Source organism: Pseudorasbora parva, chromosome 20, assembly GCF_024679245.1.
Source record: "Pseudorasbora parva isolate DD20220531a chromosome 20, ASM2467924v1, whole genome shotgun sequence".
NCBI classification, from domain to species: Eukaryota; Metazoa; Chordata; class Actinopteri; order Cypriniformes; family Gobionidae; genus Pseudorasbora; species Pseudorasbora parva.
In genome coordinates, this window is record NC_090191.1 from 4,393,242 (window position 1) to 4,405,495 (window position 12,254).

General features: G+C 36.8%; 1 protein-coding gene across 1 annotated transcript; it reads left to right on the forward strand.

Moving 5' to 3' along the window:
- The first annotated feature begins 281 nt into the window (after positions 1-281).
- LOC137049334 (zinc finger protein OZF-like) lies at positions 282-8,159 on the forward strand. Its single transcript, XM_067427854.1, has 3 exons — positions 282-468; positions 1,869-2,028; positions 7,039-8,159. Exons 2-3 carry the CDS (start codon positions 1,869-1,871, stop codon positions 7,863-7,865), a joined length of 987 nt encoding a protein of 328 aa, XP_067283955.1. The 5' UTR covers positions 282-468; the 3' UTR covers positions 7,866-8,159.
- Positions 8,160-12,254: the final 4,095 nt, after the last annotated feature.

Sequence of the window (12,254 nt, forward strand, 5' to 3'; positions counted from 1 at the left end):
CAACAGCATACTGTGATGATAAAAACCTTGAAATGGAGACATTCTCTGATCTCCTACCCGTGAAGACAAACATCCCTTCAGACCACAATCATAAGATTAAACAACAATAGAACATAAATAATATAAAACAATAAAACATAAAATGACTAAATGACAACTATTCTAAATGAAATAACTATTCAAATGATTATAAAATTAAATATTAAAACAAAGAAAATAAATTATTACTTTATTTATTTATTTTACTCTCAATGTGAACTGTATTATTAACGTACCTATGTGTTAGTAACTTTGTGTATTGCACCAATACTTACAACTCTGAATGTTGTAATTTTTTTCTACGTAAATTTCTATGCACATTTGAGATTTTAGACTCAGCAGAGAGTGGGACTTTTATTTAGTTTTTGATGTGTGACGTCATAAGGCTGCTCCGCGCTCCGGCATCTGTTGTGATTCGGCTGGAGAAAGGTTTGTGTTTTAAGCGTTTAAAGTGATTTAAAGCGACTCATAATGAATCATGAATTGTTAAGTGTAACTTTTATCAGCGTTGTGTGAGTAAAGTAACATAATAAACTCATAAGTAAGAGAAGGAGCGGCTCATTTCGCTTTTTATCGTGAATCAGTTCAAACATGAATTCAGTCTCTGGCGAGTGGCGAGAGAACCGGAGCTTTCGACTCTCCGAGTCAATTGAACCGATTGATTCACAAAAAATGATTAAGTGATTCGAAGCACTCCATTTCTATTTCTATCTCGATTTCTATAAATTGTTAAATAATTAAACGGACAGTTATATAGACTCTTAATATATTAGGCATTATTTTATTAGTTTGTTGTGTTAGTTCTGAGTGTTTTTTTCTAATCAGGCAATTTAGGTCCACTAACTGTCGCTCTGACTGATGAATAGAGAAATTATTTTATAATAGAATTCACGACAATAAAATATTCTTTCACAGAAATATGATACTTAAATTTAAGACATAGTTCAGTAACACTCAACAACTGACCAACTAATAATATATTAGGCTCAAACCAAATGTGTGAATTATTCCAAAAATAAAAAAGGAGTGAGGAGACCAAACACTGCGTCATAAGGAATTGCCTGTGAAAATGAGATGATAATGGTTTGTGAAATAATCAACAGAGTGATTGTTTTGAATAATTAAAAGTCTCCACATTTTAGTTTTTAGATTAACTTGATTGAATTAATGATAAATGCAGTGACCAATCGATTAGATCTCTTTTTGTTTAAATCTCTTCTCCTCCATCTAAATTAGTTTGGGTTCATATGTTTTCCTCATTCCAGTGGGAATACATCTGGATGAAGTGTCCTTAAAGAAGTGTAATTTAACATTGTTGACTGAATATATCCTGAGAAACACACATTAGAGATGAGATGTCTCAATTTATAAGTGTTAAAATGAACTGAAACCTCTTCTTGTACCTGTTTTACTTCATTCATATCAATATGACTTTTCAAAAAAAAAAAAAAAAAAAAAAAATTGTATTATTGATTTGTTCTTATTATTAGGAAAATGTTATATTTATCAATAGGGGTATAACAATACACTCGTGTCACGATTCTATATGTATCTCGATACTGAACTCACGTTATGATATGTATCCCGATATTTTAAGCCAAAATAAAGCAGGTTTTTTTTTATTAACTTTTTTAAATTAGCAAACTAAATTGAGTAACTCTGTCAGAACCCAATTTTGCATATTTTCAAACAGCCTTTAAAACTTTACAGGCTATAAATACATTTTTAAGTGGTTTTAAAGTTTGAACTGTATCTCTGATAAATTAATTTAGTATGTTTATGATGTGCTTTAATTCTAAGTTCAGCCTTTTCTTCACACTATTATAAAGATGGCATTTATTAAAGAGGAGCGTGAAGACATAAAGATGGAAGAAACATTGAGAGTGAAAGATGAAGAAACTGAGGAACAAACAAAGCAAGAGGAAAGTGAAGAAATGAAGATTGAGGAAACATTCAGAGTGAAAGATGAAGAAACTGAGGAACAGACAGGTTGGTTTTATTGATAATTAATAACTTTGAAAAATATAAATATTTTACCTTTTAATATTTTGTATTTTAAGGGGGATTTTACAAAAAAATGTAAATTGACTTAATATTTACCTCTAAATTGTGACCATTAATCATCTGCAGTGCACAGATGTAAGCACTAGATGGCTGTACAGCCTAACATATAAATATAGAAACGGTGGCTGCTGAAAAAGTAGTTAGCATAGGGTGAATTCAGGTTTATTGAGAATTTTCCCAGTCTCAGAATCATTTGATTTCATAAACTAACCGATACACACAATACTCAAATATAGTCTACATCTCAAACTGGCTCTCAAAGTGAAAATGGCTACTCATTTAACATCAGTGCAAGAACAAAATGTGTGCAGCCAAAATGAAATACTCAGGAGTCAGGATTAGTCTAATGCAAGTTAAACTCACAGCACATGCGGTGATGGAGCGCAGCTTTCTGAACAGAACCGCTCTGACGCTGGTTTCACACTGCATGCGTTAGCAGAGCATAAGCAGCGCATGTTTTTTTCGCCGCCCATGTTAACAGATACAGCATTCACACCGCACGCAGAGGCAGCGCAGAGCAGAAGCGGCAGTGCTGCGATCGTTTCGGCGCTGAGCAGTGTTGCCAACTCTCCCAAGACAAATAAGCAACAGCAGCTTCAAAAACAAGCCCTATATTATTTATCATCATCAATATAATTTTTGATCAATTATTTTTCATCAATTAATGAGCCTGCAGCATATTCAACTGAAACCTCTTAGAGTTTGAAAAGCAAAAACTGTTGTGATTTTACAAAAATCTTCAAATTGCAATAAAGGGCAGGCAATATCCTCCCATCAGCTGTGAACAGAACAGGTTTGGAGATGGAAACAGAGAAAAAGTGACGTGAAGGCCAATTATGGTAACCCATAGTCAGAGTTAGTGCACATATATTTGAGTCTGTTTTTGAGCCGCGCTACTCACGCTGAATTAAAGCCACAGTGCATAGTTCTTGATCAAATTGACCTGATTAACATGAAAAATAACACATTTCACCATAAAATCATCTTTTTTTCCTGCTCTACTTAAGTCAATTTTTGGACATTTGAATTGGCACAAGTTTGAATATATATTTGAAAGCAATTCTACAGTGGGCAAGGAAAGTATTCAGACCCCATTTAATTGTTTTCCCTTTTTGTTATATTGCAGCCATTTTCTTAAATAATTTATGTTCATTTTTTTTCTTATTAATGTACACACAACACCCCATGTTGACAGAAAAACAGAATTGTTGACATTTTTGCAGATTTATTAAAAAAGAAAAACTAAAATATCACAAGAATTAAGTATTCAGACCTTTTGCTCAGTATTTAGTAGCACCCTTTTGATTTAATATAAGGCTGCAACATACTCCGCAAGAACAGAGAAAAAAGTTCTCGCTCCCAGAGCTGCAAGAACAAAACGATGTCATGTTGTTCTCGCAGCCCTGGTTTGGGAGTTCTCGCAGCTTGTTCTCGACACATCGCCTGAGCAGAACTGTTTTCTTGCTGGTGTCCGAGAGCTATTGTGTGATTGGTCAGAGATTTACAGTGGGCGTGGTTAATGCGGAGAAACGCAGATGATCGGCACCTGCTTTTCTCGTGAAGTATGAATGTACTGGCCAAAACGAATATTGTTCTTGTTCTTGCCACCTCGAGAAAACGAACAAATTTCTTTGTTCTTGCAGAGAATGTTCCAAACTATAGCCATGAGTCTTTTTGGGAAGTTTTTCACACCTGGATTTGGGGATCCTCTACCCCAGCTAACAATTTTAGGTTATAAGAACGTTTCCCTAACGTTCCCATTAAGTTCTAAAAACGTTTTTGAATGTTCTAGGAACGTTGAAATGTCCAGTTTGTGGAACGTTGTATTAACGTTCTCATTAGGTTATAAGAACGTTAAATAACGTTCTTATAAGGGTGTAGAGTATGATCAAACAAAATATTCCTGTTTTCTCCTTTAATGTACTTGCTTTTGTTTATTGACATCTTATTCTTTCTTAAAAAAAGCTAAAACCACTTTTATAATTGACATTTATATTTATATTACATTTATATTTAATACATAATTAGTTTACTAGATTTTTCTTCTGACTGTAAAAATATACACGAAAATAGCATTTAAGTGTCATTAAGTTGTCTCTGGATATACAAATTATGTATCTGAAGTTTGAGAAAAAAGCTGTATGACTAATTTGTAATGACTAATACTTTTTTTAACATAGTAATGTTTTTAAAACGTTCCACTAACAATGTCAGAATAACGTTTTATAGCTAACGTTTTTAGAAAGTTTCTCAATAGCAAATAACGTTGGCACAACGTTCTAATAACGTTACTGCAAGAACGTTTTTTGATAACTTTGAGAGAACTTTCAGAGAACGTTCCCTGTTAGCTGGGACTATTCCTCCTTGCAGATCCTCTCCAGTTCTGTCAGGTTGTATGACAGCTCAGCTGTATCGGTTTTCGTCTTTTTCCGTTTTTATTCAAAATATTCACAGACTTGTTACCTATGTCATGAGCTATCTGATATTCTGATTTTCCAATATATGTGTAAGTGAATGTGTTTTGTCATAAGGATCATGTTAGTAGATCTATAATGCGCGATGGGCGCTGCCATGTTAGTTTGCGCCTCAGAGAATCGGATCTGTCGGATTTACATCACGTAAATTCATCCTTGTCTCACGAAATACATGAAAGTAATCGGTGAACTCTGAGAAGAATAGAGCAAACTATATAATAACTTGTACTGTATAATGTGTGTCTGATATGTATGAAACAAAGTCAAATTATAACTGTTAGAAAGGAGTTATTGCCACTTCCACAGACATCAGCGTGTTTTTGCTGCTACTTACCGTATTTCCTCAAATAAAAGCCTGTAGTCAATTAAATGGCGGGCCTCTGATAGTGGCTGGGGGCGTGGTCAACACGAACAAATAAAGGCCGGTCTCAAATAAAGGCCGGGGGAAAATGAGTGGATAATCTCCTAAATGCCGTTAATTTAATGCCAAACCATCCTGATGCCACGCGCCCCGATGCGAGTCATGCCAGTGCGACACACACTGATCCTGGTCTCTTCTATAGTTAACCTAAACACTTTACAGGAATTGCTTTGTAAATTAAATTGAGATGCATGTGCCATTTTAAATAGGCTACTGTAGTCTATGAGAGATGCGACGTCTGTGAAAATACTGTGTCAGACAGGCTACAAATATCGATCTTCACAATGCGTGCGCCTCAATCTGCTCCGTCACTAGTCAGGGCACTGATCAGGGAGTCAGCCCATTGACTTACAGGTATGTCCTGATCAGTGCCCTGACTAGTGAACTAGGGAGCTGAATAAGACGCACCTAATATTAGCCTCTCGTCTCTTTTATGTCTTAAGGGGGTCACACCCAAGCCTCGAAGCTCAGCTCCGCGTCTCAAGCCTTATTATACTTTCGCCTGTCTCCGCTACTCGAGCCTCCGCTGACTGCTCGCGCTCCTACCCTAAACCTAAGTTTATACTTGACGCGCTCGCCGTTGTGCTATTCTTTGAAACAACAGAGGGCGATTCGGAGTAATTGTTCTATAAACCAACACGTCGAGAAGAAGTGGCCTAACGTGCACAGGTGATGATATTTATTTTAGTACATTTAACCAAAAACCACACCACAAAAGAATCGTGTGAAACTCAGTAAACCGTGGCTTTATGCAGAGATATTATTACTTGTGACATGAGAACAAAATGTGCACTAAATTAACGATCTCTTAAATATTTCCTAAACATTAATGTTGTGATTTATTTATTTATTTGCTTAAACCTGGATCTTTATTTAAAATAGCTTATTTCTGCCTTTGTAGGCTCATCTAGTAAATATAAGCACCTCATTTGTATGTGCAAACTGGTGCCGGTGTGATGAGACGTCATGCTCGGCTAGATTCGCTGAGAACTCGTTCATCTTCGGATGCGGAGCTGTGCGCGGAGTTACAAAAAATGCGTATTTTGTTGTATGGTGATATTTTTGCAAATGTTTCTTAAAATAATCAATGATATTTGTCCACTGGAACGATCGCTTTAAATTGAAAACGGTTTACATAAAGCAATTATATTTCAAACAGATGGAATTAGAAATACAGGCCTGCCCCTAATAAAAGCCTGCTTCAAATAAAAGCCGGTTCCCATCGGACCTATGAATATCTTCTATATCTATGTAATATCTTCTATATCTATCTTCTATATATTTTACATCTATAACGTAGCTTATATGAATGTGTTACTAGCCTATATCCTAACTCTGGCGTCACTGTCTTTACTTATCAGTCAATATATCTCATTTAAATCTAGCCTAAACATAACTAACCAAAGCGCAGTATAAATCTCACTTATATCACAAAATCTCTCTCACAAAAACCCCACGAGGTGAAGATGGATTAACTTCACTTTTAAACTGTGGTGAATGAGGTTCATACAGATGTGTGACTGTGTGGTTTGTTCCCGCCCCTTTTAATTAAAGCAGTTTAGACAGGCGCTCCTGATGAAACACTTGAAGCTTAATTTAGCCGTAGTCATATGACATTGGTGTGTCGAATCACAGTTCAGAGCAGTGTTTTTGAAAAATCTGCACTTCGGGATCTCGACACAGCATCGAAACGTCAGTTTGGCGTCAGCCATCCCTACTTAAAAAATTGGTATTACTGGTATTAATAAATAAATAAGTACATACATTCCAAACTATATTTGTTAACAACGATTAAAATTAATACCAGTAAGGCCATTGTGTAGCCAGATGCCTGTATAGCCCTGTAGTGATTTTACTTTCGTCCATCCAAGGAGACTGAGTAAGGAAGTGATTGTTACTCACGTCACTGATGACATTGGGATTTTTGGATCACCTGTGACTAAAGGTGTGGTTATAACATTAATGTTATATGTCTAAATGTTTTGTTGTTGTGTTGTGCCATTAAACTGGTGTTAATTTACATTTCTCTTGTTGCCTTAGACCTGATGGTGCTGAAAAAGGAGAGTGAACTACTGAATGAAATGGAAGAGAAAGATCGATTTAAGAATAATTATTTCATGACGAGGGTAAAACCTTTTAGTTGCCCACAGGTTGGAAAGACTCTGTCACAAAAAAAGGCTAAAAATAAGGGAACTACAAGGGATTTCACCTGCCAACAATGTGGAAAAAGTTTCACCCGAAAAGAAGGCCTTAACCTACACATGACAGTTCATACTGGAGTGAAGCCGTTCACCTGCAAACAGTGTGGAAAGAGTTTCAGATATAAAGTAAACCTTAGCAGACACATGAGAGTTCACTCTGGAGAGAAACCGTACACCTGCCCTCAGTGTGAAAAGAGTTTCAGTCAAAAAAAACACCTTGAAAACCACATGAGGATTCACACTGGAGAGAAGCCGTTCACCTGCAAACAGTGTGGAAAAAGTTTCAACCAAAAAGAAAACTTTGCAGTCCACATGAAAGTTCACACTGGAGAGACACCGTTCACCTGCCAGCAATGTGGAAATTGTTTCAAACGAAAAACGAGCTTTACTCGGCACATGAGACTTCACACTGGAGAGAAACTCCACATGTGCCCTCAGTGTGGAAAGAGTTTCACTCAAAAACAAACCCTTGAACTCCACTTAAGAATTCACACTGGAGAAAAGCCTTACACCTGCAAACAATGTGGAAAAAGTTTCAACCGAAAAGGAAACCTTAACAGGCACATGAGAGTTCACACTGGAGAGAAGCCGTTTACATGTGGTCACTGTGGGAAAAGTTTTAGGTATAAAAAAGTGCTGGACTACCACATGAGTATTGATGTATGAGAGAACTGGTTTTATATGCCATCAGTGTGGAATGAATTTCACAGAAAGAAACTTCTTAAGTTTGAGAGACTGTATAATGTGCTGATTATTGTTACATTACTAAATCACTAGAGGCCTGAATTCCCAATTCCTGTCCAGTGACTATGAGAAGATTAAAGAGGCCAGAGTCAGAATTAGGCCCTGTTTACATGATGGGAAAACGCAGATATTTCCCTGCATTTGGCCTGTCATTTACACAAAACTGCCATTTTTATTCTAGAAAATGATTATTTCTCTAATAAAACCGAAAAACTCCGGCCAAAGTGAAGATTTATTACACATACGCCCTATGTGTAGAGTTTTTTTGATTATGGATGCCCAAAATTTGTGTACCGAATCTTTCCGGAAAAAATCGAGCACCTGTAGGCGTATCAGGTGGGCGGAGCTAAAAAATTACGAGCGCACACAAAGCGGTGACGTCCTCAAGCGTGGAGAAACCCCATAGCTATCGAGCTCAGCTAATAGATATATGATCCAGGCTGAAATAAATTGAACCGGAGAAACAGCAGCAGCAGGACGTCCTCCTCTGTGGTATGTACTGTAGTGGCCTGTCAACATTTGTGTGTGTTTACTCGCACTTTACTCGTACTTGCAGTTTATGAGGACATGATTTGGTTTATGGACTATTGTTTGCGACCAAACCTTAGTAGTAGCAAGCAAAACGGTTTTGCACGTCAGACTAGTGTAATGTTATACAAACAATGGAGTAACCGTTAGCGCATTTGAATGACGAAGCTCGCGATCGTGTCGTTTACTGACATTTCTGTTTACAGCACAGACATTTGAAGCAGTTTTACTCACCGGCTGCTTCCAAAGCAGGACCGAACCTTTATCGCTGGGACCGCTCCGTCAAAAACACACTTCTTGGGTATGATGTGGTGAAGTCCTGACAGCAGTGACTTGCTGTGCTGAAGCGTTGAAGTCGCTTGATGTCACAGATAGGAATAAAGTGGAGCGCGGCAGTGCATTGTATGGGCGTGCATTTCCTCTGAGAAGAGCCCGTACGGCCCATACAAGGACCTTCCTCTCCGAGCCATACTCGGAAAAAAAACTCTCCGAAACTTGTGAGAAACCGGAAGGAGTATGTTGTCGAAGGAGTATGTTGTATGACAAATGTCCAACATTAGTTTTTGAAACTTTGTCTATGTTTAGGATGGGAATCCAAGTCTTAAACAGTGTAAAAAGCTCAGTATGCATGAAACAGCATTTCACCCCCCCCTTTAATACACTATTAGTAGTGTATTAAATGTTGCATTATACCAAGTAACTGTAGCATTGCCAGATTCAAATAAAGGCTTATGTTAAAATTATCATGAACAAAAGATTGTTTTACTATACTTTTTTATGGCCTTAAATTTGAACAAAATGTTTAAGGACCCACAGAAACCCTTTTACTTGCTTGTGAAGTTATGATATTTTTTAATGTGTTTTTTTCTATACTGTATACAAACAGTAAAAAAATAGTTGTGTACGGTCTTCATTTAGAAAAAAAAAATCTCTCAATGTGAACTGTATTATTAACTTGTCATTGTGTTATAAAATGTATTTCAATGATACATTCAATTATACATTTTGTCATCATTTCTTTTTTTAATTAATATATTTTCCTAAGTAAATTTCTATGCACTTTTGTGATTTTAGACTCAGCAGTGAACGGGACTTTTATTTTGTTCTTGGTTTATGACGTCATAAGGCCGCGCCGCGCTCCTGCATTTGTTGTGATTCTGCTGAAGAAAGGTTTGTTTTAAGCGTTTAAAGTGACACAGAATGAATGGTATGTTATTAAATGTAATACTGCATTGATTTATCCAACATTTATCAGTGTTGTGTGAGTGAAGTAACATAAAGGCACGAGTAACAGAAGGAGTGTCTCATTTCTCTCTTTATTGTGAATCAGTTCAAACATGAATTCAGTCTCTGGCGAGTGACAAGAGACCCGGAGCTTTCGAGTCAATTGAACCGATTGATTCACAACATGATTCAGTGATTCGAAGCGCTCTATTTCGATTTATAAAAAACATTAAATAACTTACTAAACTAATATTAATAGTGTGTATAATGTAATAATTTGCATTATTTAATTAATTTGTTGTCAAAGTTTTGTTGTGTTTTTGTGTGTGTAATTGTTTGTTAATTATTCTCATCTTAAACAGGACAAACACAGAAAATACCCTTGTGAAGTGATTGAGATCCACGTGACACGCTATAATAAAGATGGAGTTTATTAAAATGGAGAGTGAAGATCTGAAAATTGAAGAAACATTCAGTTTGAAACATGAAGAAACTGAGGAGCAAACAAAGAAAGAGGACAGTGAAGACCTAAAGATTGAAGAAAGATTCAGAGTGAAACATGAAGAAACTGAGGAACAAACAGGTTGGTTTCATTCTCAAAGCTGGACTCAGTCATTTGATCATTAATGAAATGTCCAGCTCTACAGAAATTAGTGATATTTTTGACTGTTCTTTTTATATGACATGGAGTGGGTCGCCTTATGTGGACAGACATGTTGAGATCACATGACCACACAAACACTAATACTCAGTTTGCAGTGCAAATGTGGTGCCTATCTTTTTCCCGTACCCATATTAACGGATTACAGCTTTCACACTGCACGCGGTTTCTGTCCGGCAGTCGTTTAAGGAGAGGTGTGTTTGCAGCAGTGCGGTGATCCTTTCCACACCGAGTCTATTTTTTGCTGTGCTAGAGAGCAGAATTAAAGTGACAATGCATTGTTTGCATTAAAATAAACATTTATTCATGCGAAAATCTAGTAATTGCACCACAGATGCATAAAGTCTGCTCTATTTCAAAGTCAACACAAGGCTTTTTTCCTCTGGTAAAGAAAGGAAAACGACACATTTAGGTAAATAAGGAGACAGCACTTGTCCTTTCTTAGAGGTGGTGAAATACATTTCTTTGACACGCTAGCCTGTCATGGTCATACTCAATTCAAAAACAACATGTACTTTTAAATAACCAACTTGCTCAAATTTCTACCGATTTTCAAACTGTTTCGTTTTTTATAAACGTCAGAGATGTAGTTATGCCACTACATACTTATGAATAATTATAACCATGGACTTCAATATGAAAGTAACATTGAACAGAACAGATAGGTGCAATGAATATATACACACACACACACAAGGTATTTATGTTAAATCAATATATAGGCTACTAAAACTGCAAAAAAAAAAAAAAAAAAATATATATATATATACAAACATACAGCTCAGATTTTTTTTCAGAGCTAGCTAATATGTAAGATATATATATATATATATATATATATATATCACTATTATAATAAAATTATTTGTATTTTTTTTAAATAAACAAAAATACATGCTAACTAAGTTTATTTTAACTTGAAAAACGCAATTTACTAGGATTTCCCCCCTACATTTCACTGTGCCTACTTCAGAGATCACTTTTCGCACGTAATTTTGCCTACCATCAAATGCCTTACCTCTTTAGAAAGCTGAGACCCTGTAGTTTCTCAGGAAACAAGCTGAATAATTGTGTGAAGTAGTGGCAGAGTTATAGCGGATAGAATATTGTTTTTTTTTACACAAGCTGCACACGAAAAGCTGCAATTTCAATGTGTTAAAGCATCCAGATTTGTAGCTATGTTAAAGGGGGGGTGAAATGCTGTTTCATGCATACTGAGCTTTTTACACCTTTAAAGACTTGGATTCCCATCCTAAACATAGACAAAGTTTCAAAAACTAATGTTGGACGTTTGATGGAGTATTTCTGTGTTAAAAATACTCCTTCCGGTTTCTCACAAGTTTCGGCGAGTTTTTTTCGAGTATGGTTCTACTTGACGTTAAATAGAGCGGAAGGTCCTTGTATGGGCTGTACGGGCTCTTCTCCCGGAAGGGTGCGCGCGCGCGCGTGACTAGAGGGAGAGAGAGGAAATGCACGCTGTAAACAGTCTCTCAGGTGCAGATCCAGTCGTCCGTGAACACTTATGTGTCGCGCCGCGCTCCACTTTATTCCTATGGGTGACGTCGAGCGACTTCAACGCTTCAGCACAGCATTGCGGGAAGGCAGCGCTGCATTTGAACCGATTTGAACGCAGAAATGACGGGAAGCTTCAAGGCATCGCTTCAGTCGCGTCGCAAAGTGGATTTCCACGGTCACTGCTGTCACAGGACTTCACCAAATCATACCAAAGAAGTGTGTTTTTGACAGAGCGGTCCTGCTTTGGAAGATGCCGGTGAGTAAATCAACTTCAAATGTCTCTGCTATTGGCTACCGTCGCATGAGTAAACATCAGTAAACGATACGATCGCGTGCTTCGTCATTCAAATGCGCTAACGGTTACTCCATTGTTGTTCTGTATA